The sequence below is a fragment of the Brassica oleracea genome, chromosome C3 (assembly GCF_000695525.1).
Source record: "Brassica oleracea var. oleracea cultivar TO1000 chromosome C3, BOL, whole genome shotgun sequence".
Classification (NCBI taxonomy): domain Eukaryota; kingdom Viridiplantae; phylum Streptophyta; class Magnoliopsida; order Brassicales; family Brassicaceae; genus Brassica; species Brassica oleracea.
Window position 1 is genome coordinate 9890342 of NC_027750.1, and position 12618 is coordinate 9902959.

The window sequence follows — 12618 nt, forward strand, 5'->3', positions numbered from 1 at the left end:
ATAGCGAGGGACATTTCCCTCGGAATTTTCCGAGGGACAACTCCCTCGGAAAATTCCGAGGAACGGATCCCTCGGAATATACCGAGGGAACAGTTCCTCGGAATAAACCGAGGAAAAAGTCCGTCGGTATACTCCTATCGATCGATGTATATATGTCCAAACACGCATCGATCGATGAACTTCCGAGGAATTATCCCGACGAAGTTCTACCTCGGTATATTCCGAGGACTTTTCCGACAAACAAGGGATCCTCGGAATTTCCTCGGAAATTTATTTCCTCGGAATTCCGTCGGAAAATTCCGAGGGATTTCAGAGGAAAAAAAAAATTCCGAAGAATTATTTCCGACGACGTGTTTCGTCGGAATTTCGTCGGAATAACGATATTCCGACGAAATTCCGACGATTTTTTCCCTCAGAATCCTTGATGTTTTCTTGTAGTGGTAATAAAACTATTTGAAGTATGCTTGCTACTTGTCTTTCCTTCATGAAAAACATAACAAACTGATCAAGAAAGTCTTTGACATCGTCACATCAGAGTCTTTAAGAGCTTCTCCAACTATAGTTTCTTGATAGGTATATAACCAGATCCAAAAAGTAGGAAAGAGAGACATGTAGTTTCTTGTCGGGTTGTCAAGTTTTGGTTTTGGGTTACTAGTGGGAGATGGTATCGTTTGGCAGGTTATAGGCGGCAACGGTAGATCCGAGTTGAGAAAACTTCGTGTTTTGGATTTTAGAAGTGGATGATATCTTCCGGATGGCTGATGACAACATCAATATATCCAAATCATTGCGTTTTGGTATGTTGAAAAGTTTATTGCGTTGAATGGTCCTATGTTATTGAGTAAATGGTTCTCGGTTGCTGTGTTTTTGGTTTTAGATTCTAGTTCTTATGCCTTGTTTGTGTTGTATTCGACTATTGGTAGGTTGCCCCAATATTGGTTTTACCTGCCTTCTTATGGGCTCTTGTTTATGAGGATTCTTTGTTATCCACCAGTTTATTTCTATTTCTATTTTGAATGAATAATTATCATATGGAAACAAAAAACATACCTGGTGGTTGATGCGCTAATAACTAAAACGACGGGTCCACGTGGTTAATAACAGAAACCAATATTAAGCCCATTAAGGATCTTACAAATCCAAGCATCGAGGCCCATTAATAAACTTCTGAAATATCTCCAAAAACTATTCGAAACCTCTTTTTATCTGATCTCTCTCCCTCTCTCCAGGTGAACACGGTTCACTGGAATCTCTCCAAACCCAATATTCTCAATTTCATTTCTTTTCGCTCAAGTAAACTGTGATCTATCGATCATCAATTAGATTACTTATGTGTTCGTGTTCGCGTTAACCCCCGATTCTCATTTTAATTCTTCTCTGTATATGCAGTAGCGTCAATGCTTGATCTCTAAAGCTACCGACTTTGAAGAAGAAGATCGAATTAGGGTTCGGAATTGATTAGGCGGTTGGTTTCTTTATCACCAAACAATCGAAACTCTGAAGTCAATTCAAGATTTGACTCGCTTATCTTAGGGCTGAAGCTATCATGGCGCAGAGTAATTTGGAAGCTGATAAGATGTAAGTGAAGCTGAAATTGAATTCTTTGTGGAAAGTTATAACCTTTTTTTTTATTTTGTTTCTCATGTTTCTTTTGTTGGGTGTGGGTTGTGTAGGCTTGACGCTTACATATATGATCATCTGGTGAAGAAGAAGCTGCATAACACTGCTAAGTCTTTTATGACTGAAGGCAAAGTCTCTCCTGATCTTGTTGGTAAAAAACCACTTGCTAAGTTTATGTTTTTGTCCAAGGTTCAATGGGAATTGACTCGTTGGAGTTTAATTTGTTTGTGTTGTGTGAATGATGTAGCAATTGATGCTCCTGGTGGGTTTCTGTTTGAGTGGTGGTCTGTGTTCTGGGAGATGTACTATGCTAGGACGAAGGAGAAGCATGATGAGTCTGCTGTAGAGTATGGGCTTAACGTTTACATCTATGATTATCTGGTGAAGAAGAAACTGCATTACACTGCTAACTCGTTCATGACTGAAGTGAAAGTCTCTCCAGATCATGTTGGTATGTTTTTGTCCTGTTGGCTTCTTTTGATTGTTCTGATTCAAGCTGTTTTTTGTTTCATTGTGTATTGGGTTTAACTCGTTGGTGTTCTTGTGAATGATGTAGTAACTGATACTCCTGGTGGGTTTCTTTTTGAGTGGTGGTCTGTGTTCTGGGACGTCTACATTGCTAAAACGAATGAGAAGCATTCTGAGTCTGCTGCAGAGGTGGGCTTATCTACTACCATCTGGAGATGTTTTTTTTATTTGGTAACTGACGAGTGGCTTTGATATATAGGCGCAACAAGGTAATACGAAGGAGCAGATGAAGCAACCCGTTCCAATGAACACTGAACCCCATATGGATGCAGGAACAGGCCATCATGGGTAAAAAATTGTCTCTGCTTAATTTTTGTTGCATGCATGAATACTGTCCTCACACCGTTTCTCGTCCTGTTCCTGAAACAGTCAGATTGTCCAAGGGAATAATCAAGGAGGTGTTTCGGCAGCACTTCAGTCTCGCACTCAGCAGACCCCTGTAAGATTAATGTGTTTGTGTTATCCTAACAGCTTTTAGCCCCCAAACATCTTTCTGATTTTCCATTTTTCCGTTGCTTTTTTGGTCTTTAGCTTATCAACATGCCGCCAGTACAGCACTCTTCGTCTCAGCAACAAGATCCCTTACTATCACAGCAATCACAGCAGGTACTTTTATGTGGTTTGTTTGGTCCAAATTAGTATATTTTTCAGTTTGTGAGATGATTGAGATAGAGCAACAAACTTCCTTTTTTGTCTTTGGTAGAACAACAGTACAGGGACAGGAAACACGGTCGGCTCATCCAACTCACAGCCGTCAACTCATTCAACGCATACCCCTGTCGAAGGAGTTGCTATGACTGGTAACATGCCAAAAGGGCCAATGATGTATGGTTCTGATGCAATAGGTGGTCTTGCATCATCAGCAAACCAACTGGTATGTTTCTTAAAACAGTCTAGCTTTGTTCTAGTAGCATATGAATCCAGCATGCAGTAGTCTTTGTGCATTGCCCATGGAGCGGTCTTATTTTTCATATAAGAAATATAGCTTTAGGATGACATGGAACCGTTTGGAGATGTGGGAACCCTAGAAGATAACGTTGAATCGTTGTTTTTATTTGGTAACTGACCTGTCGCTCTGAAATATAGCCGCAACAAGGTAAAGCGGAGGAGGAGCAAATTCAAATGAAGCAACCCAATCCAGTGAACACTGAGACATCAGGAACAAACAATCATGGGTAAAAATTGAATCGGCTTCATTTTTTTGCTTTTGCAGTCATATTACTGTCGTTCACCCCCTTTCTCTTCCTGTTCCTGAAACAGTGAGATTGTCCAAGGGAATGGTCAAGGAGGAGGTGTATCGGCAGCAGTACTGAAGCAACTTAAGTCACAAACTCAGCAGACCCCTGTAATTACTTTACTTGATAGAATATTCTTCTCTGTTTTAGTAACCTTTCTGCATTGTACTAAACACACGGGGGCTAAAGTTGGAAGCTGGAGAAGGAGAGTCACGTAAGCGATGCAAATGCAAAAAGTCCAAGTGTTTGCAACTGTAAGTTATACATAATTCCACTTGTTTGTGATCTTTTAGGCTCTTCGTCAAAAAGTTTGGTGTGTTGATTATTCTCTCTTGATCTTTATGTGCAGTTTATGTGAATGCTTTGCTACTGGAGTCTATTGTACTACAGAGCCACCATGCTCATGTACAGATTGCTTCAACAAACCTATTCATGAAGATACCGTCTTGGCTCCTGCTCGCAAAAAGTATGAGTCTCGGAACCCACTTGGATTTGCTCCTAGAGTCATCAGGAGCTCCGATTCAGTTCTAAAAACCAGGGTAAGATATCCTACACACATCTCTCCTTCATTCTTGTCTGAAAGGATAACAAATTGTAATGACACGCAGGAAGAGGACGATGCAAGCAAAAGTCCAGCTTCTGCTCGCCGCAAAAGTGGCTGCAACTGCAAGAAATCAAACTGTCAGAAATACTGTCAATGCTTTAAGGTTTTTCTATTGTTCTTTCTTCTAATAAAATCTATTTTGATTTAACTTTCCCCTAATTTGGTATATGATGTTTTTTCTTTGAAGGGTGGTGTGGGCTGTACCGTAAACTGTAAATGTGAAGGGTGTGGGAACAAATTCGGCGTCAAAGCTTCAGTTTCCAAACCAACAAAGAAAGATTAAACAGTTAGGCAAAAGGTTATGTGTACAGGCATCTTTACTCTTAGAAAACAAAGTTCAATGTAGTCAATATAAATTCAAACTGTACATTGCTAGATGACTTGGTTAAATACTTTGTGAAATTTTGGATTGTTTTGCATTGAGAAAAAAATGCAATTGTTTTTGTTATATAAAACGTACAGAATACATAGATTTTTACCATTTCAATTGGTTTCATTAATAATATAAGCAACTGGTTCGGTTTTAAGAGTATTTAGAGCCATTTTCATGTTGAAATGGAACATCTAATTAAGCTTGTAACCAGGAGATAAAATACGGTAAAACAATTCAAGTATTGAGTAATGTGTACTAGTGTGAAATTTTGTTAAATATTACGACTGTCAGTTATAAACCATCACGCACATGTGCCTCTACTGATCTAAATTAATTACGTTAAAGATGACCATGACCCAAGAGAAAATAAGATAACTATTTGACGTATTATTCTTGTTGCATGCCTTACCTTCATGAGCAACATAACAAACTGATCCAAAAATAAATAAATAAAAAAGAAATAGAGTAAAAATATTTTTTTTTGTCATCCGAAAGATTATATCAAAACAGTTGAAATGCAATCTTTCAAATACATTAAACCAATAAAGAACACATTCATTCTAATTTCTAGAGGTAGAAGCCGGCAAAAATTGAAATCTTTCCATAACCATACAAACATAAGAAAAATTTAAAAGCCAAACAAACTAATTAGAAATGCTAAGCCAAAACCTAAAAGTCAAGCTTGAAAGCAGAAATAGTCCTGATGATTGCATTTGAAAAGGAAGAACACACCGATTTCCAAATAGCGAACAGAAACAAGATAACTTCAAAGAAACATGGTAGTGAACCTGAGAGTAAAAATAGTTTCTAAATTGAGAAACTTTCAACTATTTCAAAAATAAAATATACTAATATATAACTAAAAATTGTCTCTACCATTGCTCTAAAAAGGTTTAAAACGACCTCGTTCAACCCATTCAAACTCATCGTCTTCATAAAGGAGCTTGAAGCCAATAGAAACCCCAATACAAGGCCGACTAAGGAGCTTATAACTCCAAACATTGAGGCCCATTAATAAACCTAAACCGGAATCCTAAGCTTATTGAACCAAATCCCTGATCTCCAAACCTGTTTAAAACCTTTTCATCTGATCTCTCTCTCTCTCCTGATCGATTTACTTCGATAGCTCCTCCAGGTGAAAAAAACAATTCACTTGAATTTCTCCAAACCCTAGATTCCCAATTTCGTTACTTCTCAATTAAATTGTGATCATTCAATCATCAATTCGATTGCTTCTATGCTCAAATTCGACGAATCCCTGAAGTAATTTAAATTTTCTCGATTTCCATTCTGATTTCTCTGTATGTGCAGCAGCGGCAATGCTTGATCTCTAGTTTTGAAGATCGAATTAGGGTTTTGAAACACACTGATTCGTTTGGGCTTACTCAGGTTAGTCTCTTTTATCATCAAACAATCTCAATTCTAAGTCAATTGTTATGAGTTAAGATTTGACTAACTTTAATTTCCTTATAGCTCGATCTTGGGGCTGAAGCTATGGCGCAGAGTAATTGGGAAGCGGATAAGATGTAAGTTAATTGTGTGGTAAAGTTTCAATTCCCAGATTTTTACTTTTTGTTAACTTTCCTTTTACATGTGGGTGTAGGCTTGACGTTTACATATATGATTATTTGGTGAAGAAGAAACTGCATAACACTGCTAAGTCCTTTATGACTGAAGGCAAAGTCTCTCCTGATCCTGTTGGTATGTTTTGTCCTGCTAGCTTCCTTTTGATTGTTTTTGTTTCATTGTCTTTTGGGTTATTAAGCTAAGTGATTGAATGGTTTGAGTTCATGTGACTGATGTAGCGATTGATGCTCCTGGTGGGTTTCTTTTTGAGTGGTGGTCTGTGTTCTGGGACATCTTTATTGCCAGGACGAATGAGAAGCATTCTGAGTCTGCTGCAGCTTATATAGAGGTGGGCTATATATCGTCTGGAGATATGTTTTTTTTTCCAGTTTGGTAACTGAGCGGTGGCTTTGATGTTTAGGCACAGCAAGGTAAAGCGAAGGAGCAGCAAATGCAATTGCAGCAGCTGCAGATGATGCGCCAAGCACAAATGCAGCGTAGGGATCCTTCTCTTGGGGGTCCGATGAATGCTATTGTTTCTGATGGGATGGTTGGGCAGTCTAACAATGCCAGTGCTATGGCTGCTAAAATGTACGAGGAACGTATGAAGCAACCCAATCCAATGAACGCTGAGACATCCCAACCCCATATGGATCCGAGGATGGCCCTTCTCAAATCAGGAACAAGCCATCATGGGTAAAAAAATTGTCTCGGCTTAATTTTTTTGCATGCATATTTACTGTTATCACACCGTTTCACCCCTGTCTCGTCTTGTTCCTGAAACAGTCAGATGGTCCAAGGGAATCATCAAGGAGGTGTTTCGGCAGCACTGCAGCAACTTCAGTCACGAACTCAGCAGGCCCCTGTAATTACCTTACTTGATGACTGTTTTTTTCAAGAAAGTTTCCAATCAAATATTTTGGTGTGCATCTGAATCTCTTGATTCTGCAGGAAATCAAAAGTGAAGTTAATCTTGGAGCATCTCCAAGACAACTACCAGTGGATCCTTCTACAGTTTATGGCCAGGGAATTCTGCAATCAAAGCCTGGGATGGGGAGTGCAGGTAAATGAATCCAATGTAATGCGTACCGGATTATACACTAACAGTGACAATTATTTGACCCTTGACTCCAAAATTAACAAATTATTCCCTGTTATAGTCTGAAAATTTATGGTGAATTACACAGGGTGATATGGTTAATACCCTCTTGTGAGAAAATTTTGTTAGATCAAGTCTTATGGTTTTATGTTTTTCTCTTGTGAAGGATTAAACCCTGGAGTTGGTGCTCTTCCTTTGAAGGGATGGCCATTAACTGTAAGTCACTGTGGTTCCTTTGCATGATTTATCTGTTTGTCATTCCAAATCCAGTTTTTCACCAAATTTGTTGACAAATGTTGTACAGGGGATCGATAATATGCGACAAGGTTTAGGCCCTCAGGTTCAGAAAGCTTTCCTTCAAAATCAAGGTCAATTTCAGCTCTCACCGCAGCAGCAGCAACAACAACAGATCATGGCTCAGGTTCAAGGGCAAGGAAATATGACTAATTCGTCCATGTATGGCGACATGGACTCTCGCAGATTTACAGGATTGCCCAGAGGAAACCTGAATTCGAAAGATGGCCAACAGAATGCAAATGATGGTTCTATTGGATCCCCTATGCTGTCAAATTCGTCAAAAGTAAGATTTTTTTTTCTTAAAAATCAGCAAAAAAAATGCATATCCCTGTTGAATGCAGTGGCATCTGTTGAGCTGAATTCTCTCATTTTTTTAGGTGAACTTTCTACAATAAGCATCTCATTTTCTTGTGTTCGTTAGTTGGTAAATCGGATAAATACGTCTGTGTCCTTGTAAGGCATTTTTGTGATAATTGCTAGTCTATGATATCCTGCAACTGCTGCTACTTGTCCTTTGAAAAATCTGTATGATAATGTGTTTGTGTTATCCTAATGTAGATCTATCCTGGGAACACAATTTGGTTTCTCCTTGTTAACCACACCCTCTCAAAAGAATTTTTATCTGCAAATAATAGCTTTTGGCTGCAAACATCTTTCTGATTTTCCATTTTTCCGTTGCTGTGTTTGGTCTTTAGCTTATCAACATGCCGCAAGCACAGCAATCTTCTTCTCAGCAACAAGATCCTTTACTATCACAGCAATCACAGCAGGTATTTTTATGTTGATCATGTGGTTTGGTCTGCATTAGTATATTTTAGTTTGTAAGATCATTGCTTCACAACTTCCTTTTTGTGTCTTTGATAGAACAACCGCAAAAGAAAAGGACCTTCATCTTCTGGTCCTGCTAACAGCACGGGGACAGGAAACACGGTCGGCCCATCCAACTCACAGCCGTCAACTCCTTCAACGCATACCCCTGTCGAAGGAGTTGCTATGACTGGTAACATGCAGCATGTGAATAACATGCCAAAAGGGCCAATGATGTATGGTTCTGATGCAATAGGTGGTCTTGCATCATCAGCAAATCAACTGGTATGTTTCTTAAAACAATCTAGCTTGGTTCTTGTAACATCTGAATCCAGCATGCAGTTCCTTGTGTGAAAGGAAGTGCTTTCTTAGCGGCTATAGTATTCTAGCCCTTTTATTTTCATCTTTCTTATGATAAGAAATGTAGCTGCAGGATGACATGGAACCGTTTGGAGATGTGGGAGCCCTAGAAGATAACGTTGAATCGTTTTTATCCCAAGATGATGGAGATGGAGGAAGCTTGTTTGGCACCCTAAAGCGGAACCCTTCTGAGCATACCGAAACCTCAAAGGGTATTATCTCGCCCCCTCAGACTAAAAATTCTCTGCTAATAGACGATATATAGTAACAGTGGTCCTTTTTTTCTCAGTTTTTAGTTTCAATGAGGTTGGCTCTATAAGAAGAAGTGCCAGTAAGGTCATCTGCTGTAACTTCTCATCTGATGGAAAATTGTTGGCTAGCGCTGGACATGATAAGAAGGTGCAACATCTTAATCTCTGAGGACGGAGCATACAGTTTTCTTATGAACCCAACATCTATAGATTTTGTTTGTTTAAGAATAGATAATGTGGATGCAAATTTCTTTATGTCAGTAGGTGTTTATTTGGAACATGGAAACGCTACACACTGAGATCCCTCCGGAAGAACATGGTCATATCATCACAGATGTTCGTTTCCAACCTAATTCAACTCAACTGGCTACGTCGTCGTTCGACAAAACTATCAAAATATGGGATGTTTCTAAGGTATAGTAATTCATCTCTTTTTAACTGAATCCATTTTTTTTTTGTTCTGTTGTGACTAACCAACTACTAATCTGTGCAGCCTGGTTACTTCGTACGAACAATTTCTGGTCACAATGCACCTGTAATGTCCCTTGATTTTCACCCGAAGAAAACCGATCTTTTCTGCTCTTGTGATACCAACAATGAGATTCGTTTCTGGAGCATCAACGCTGCTAACTGCCTTCGTGGTATAAAGGCAAGCCCCCCTGAACTTTCGTATGCCTTGCCTTGTCCTCGAGTTGAACTTTGTGTTTTCTAATCTTTTGAGTTTTCCAAGCACAGGGTGCTAGCACGCAAGTACGGTTCCAGCCAAAAGTTGGACAAATGCTTGCTGCCGCTTCTGAAAATATTGTGTCAATTTTCGATGTTGAACAGTACAGAGGGGTCCATTCGTTTAAGGTAAACCCGAAGATAATTTTTTTTTTCTATTACTTCTTCAGTCAACAGCATAGAGGACTTTGTTTTCTACTTAAAATGACTTATGCAACTTGGAACTCCAATGTGTTCTCTTGTTTGACAAAATCCAATGATTATGTTCTCATGGCTTGACTTATCTTTGATCTGTTAGGGACATTCCTCAAGTGTGCATTCTATTTGTTGGAACCCAACCGGAGACTTGGTAGCTTCTGTTAGCGAAGACAGTGTTAAAGTATGGTCTGTGGGCTCAGGAGAATGCATCCACGAGCTCAGTTCTAGTGGAAACAAATTCCACTCTTGCGTTTATCACCCTACCTATCCCAATCTATTGGTCATCGGTGGGTACCAGGTATTATTCATAATCCCCTGAGCTTTGATTGAATCTGTATCACCATTAACCACTGTTCAATAGAATCTGGCTGTCTACTGTTGCTTGATGTGAATGATTTTCTCAGTCAGTTGCTTTAACTTTTTGTAAAACGATTCTATTGCAGTCACTGGAGCTGTGGGACACAGGAGAGAACAAATGTATGACAATAGCGGCTCACGAGTGTGTGATCTCTGCCTTAGCTCAGTCATCTTCTACAGGAATGATGGCGTCTGCAAGTCATGACAAGTCTGTAAAGATTTGGAAGTAGAAAAAAATATTTATCTTCTTTCAAGAAGAGCAGCTCAGGACTATTTTTGAGTCTAAATTCTTTGTTAAATGTTAAAATCAATAAGTTGTTTAATGGGTTTGTTTGCTTCAAAAGCAAAGGGACTTATGCTCATTGGAATCTTTGTTTTATGATCCTACTTTCTTTCTTGTTGTGATATCTAGTGTTTTAAGTGAGAAACAGATGTAGGGATTTTAAAACGGGTAAGCTGCCCGCGGGCTTTGACGGGCAGGGTTTAAACGGGTAGAGCTTGTATCCGTTTATTTATATGTAAAGGTTTAACGGGTTCAACAGGGTTTACCTTTTAAGGCCCGTTTATAAACGGGCGCAGCTCCGATTTAAACGGGTACCCCGTTTATTTCTCTAGTTACCGCCCATTTTGTTGAAATAATTTTTTTTAAATCAATCAAATAAACGTTTTTAAATGACCTCTATACATAAACACTTGGTGGTTGTTTTTTTTTTGTCTAACGGTTGGTTGGTTAAAGATGATTGATTTAAAGTGACACACAGATGAAGGGATGTAAAAACGGGTAAGCTGTCCACGGGATTTGATGGGTAGGGTTTAAACGGGTAGAGCCCGTACCCGTTTATTTATATGTAAAGGTTTAACGGATTCAACAGGGTTTACCCTTTAAGGCCCGTTTATATACGGGCGCAGTTCCGATTTAAATGGGTACCCCGTTTATTTCTCTAGTCACCGACCATTTTGTTGAAATAATTTCTTTTAAATCAATCAAATAAACGTTTTTAAATGACCTCTATACATAAACACTTGGTGGTTATTTTTTTTTTGTCAACGGTTGGTTGATTAAAGATGATTGATTTAAAGTGAGACACAGATGTAGGGATGTTAAAACGGGTAAGCTGCCCGCAGGATTTGACGGGCAGGGTTTAAACGGGTAGAGCCCGTACCCGTTTATTTATATGTAAAGGTTTAACGGGTTCAACATGGTTTACCCTTCGCAGCTCCGATTTAAACGGTACCCCGTTTATTTCTCTAGTCACCGACCAATTTGTTTAAATAATTTCTTTTAAATCAAACAAATAAACGTTTTTAAATGACCTCCATACATAAACACTTGGTTGGTTGTTCTTTTTTGTCAACGGTTGGTTGGTTAAAGATGATCACTGCAGACAAAAAAATAAGCAGACACATTATAACAATACTAAGTTATATTTAAGATGATGCATATTTTAGTTTTTCACGTGGATTAATAAAACAAATTAATTTTAGTATTAAATACATAATTTTTTATGATTGTCTATTTTTATAATATTAAAATAATAAAATTGTAGCAAAATCAATTACTATTATTATTTTTAAATTTACAGCTAGTCATTATTAGTTGATAAAAGATACAATAAAAATATTAAAAAAAATATTTTGTTGAAACATTTTTTTTTTCTCTAAAATATACATTTTTATGAAACGAAAAGAATACTATTTAAACAGTAAAATTATATGTTTCTGCAAATCACAAAATTAAAAATTACTTTAAAATGATTTAATTGTAAATATATTGATATATAATTAAACATAATATTAAGTAAAATTAAATCTAAACAAAATTATATATGTTATTTGCTTATTAAACTTATCTAGATGAAAAATAAAAATAAGTAAACAAACATAAATTTATTTACATGATCCATGGATCATTTGGATAAAGAAACGAATAATCCTAAACAATATCATGAACCATTTGAATAAATTATTTATATAAATCATCTGGATAGAAATAACGAAGGGAGAAAGAGCACCTTAATCACTTTGTGAAGTTCGGAGGTCTGTTGTAGACTTCTAGTACTACTAGAAGTTGACATTCTAAATTCGTCCAATCTCGTTAGTGTTTCAGAAAAGATCTGATGAACCAATTCAGAGTATATAATATAATAAATAATATCAAACCAATTGATATGCTTTTTTTTTTTTGCTAAAATATGGTGTAACCAATTGATATGTTTTTTTTAACTCGAAATTTTATTAAATCTATCGTAATGATAATGAGATACATCATCGGTTACAAAAACCGACAGAAAATAATGATATATCCGAAAGCAATAGCCCAAAAAAGAGAGACAAAAATTAACAATGAAATAGAATAATACGAGAAATAAGCTTTACGGAGCTATAGATACTAAAACTGAAATTGATGGACTGGTTATAACTCGAAGACACTCCTGAAAAACATGAGACCGAAGATAACCAAAAAACCAATGACTTAAGTAAACCCAATCCTAAAGGGTACACCACCAAGTCAAACAGGCGCAACATCGGTAAAAACATGTGTGACGATAAACTTACATCAACACCAGAAACTGTTGCACAACGGAGACGAGACAGAAACA

At 37.6% G+C, this 12618-nt stretch overlaps 2 protein-coding genes across 5 annotated transcripts; both read left to right on the forward strand.

Annotated features, from left to right (window-relative positions):
• The first annotated feature begins 1214 nt into the window (after window positions 1–1214).
• LOC106335242 (transcriptional corepressor LEUNIG_HOMOLOG-like) lies at window positions 1215–4278 on the forward strand. Its single transcript, XM_013773714.1, has 15 exons — window positions 1215–1293; window positions 1390–1578; window positions 1674–1771; window positions 1868–2071; window positions 2177–2277; window positions 2348–2436; window positions 2518–2587; window positions 2680–2754; window positions 2852–3022; window positions 3235–3323; window positions 3409–3493; window positions 3573–3637; window positions 3733–3922; window positions 3992–4090; window positions 4175–4278. Exons 2-15 carry the CDS (start codon window positions 1547–1549, stop codon window positions 4268–4270), a joined length of 1464 nt encoding a protein of 487 aa, XP_013629168.1. The 5' UTR covers window positions 1215–1293; window positions 1390–1546; the 3' UTR covers window positions 4271–4278.
• Window positions 4279–5413: 1135 nt separating this feature from the next.
• LOC106335241 (transcriptional corepressor LEUNIG_HOMOLOG-like) lies at window positions 5414–10380 on the forward strand. Of its 4 annotated transcripts, none has more exons than XM_013773710.1 (19): window positions 5414–5495; window positions 5672–5749; window positions 5834–5886; window positions 5964–6061; window positions 6166–6275; window positions 6348–6622; window positions 6713–6791; window positions 6878–6989; window positions 7192–7241; window positions 7330–7605; window positions 8018–8092; window positions 8187–8414; window positions 8557–8701; window positions 8779–8888; window positions 9005–9154; window positions 9234–9389; window positions 9476–9592; window positions 9762–9959; window positions 10105–10380. In XM_013773710.1, the coding sequence occupies exons 3-19, from the start codon at window positions 5855–5857 to the stop codon at window positions 10246–10248; spliced, it is 2355 nt and encodes a 784-aa protein (XP_013629164.1). In that variant the 5' UTR covers window positions 5414–5495; window positions 5672–5749; window positions 5834–5854; the 3' UTR covers window positions 10249–10380. The 4 variants fall into 4 exon arrangements, with proteins under 4 accessions (XP_013629164.1, XP_013629167.1, XP_013629166.1 ...); XM_013773713.1 differs by having other exon boundaries at window positions 8563–8701; XM_013773712.1 differs by having other exon boundaries at window positions 5448–5495; window positions 5675–5749.
• Window positions 10381–12618: the final 2238 nt, after the last annotated feature.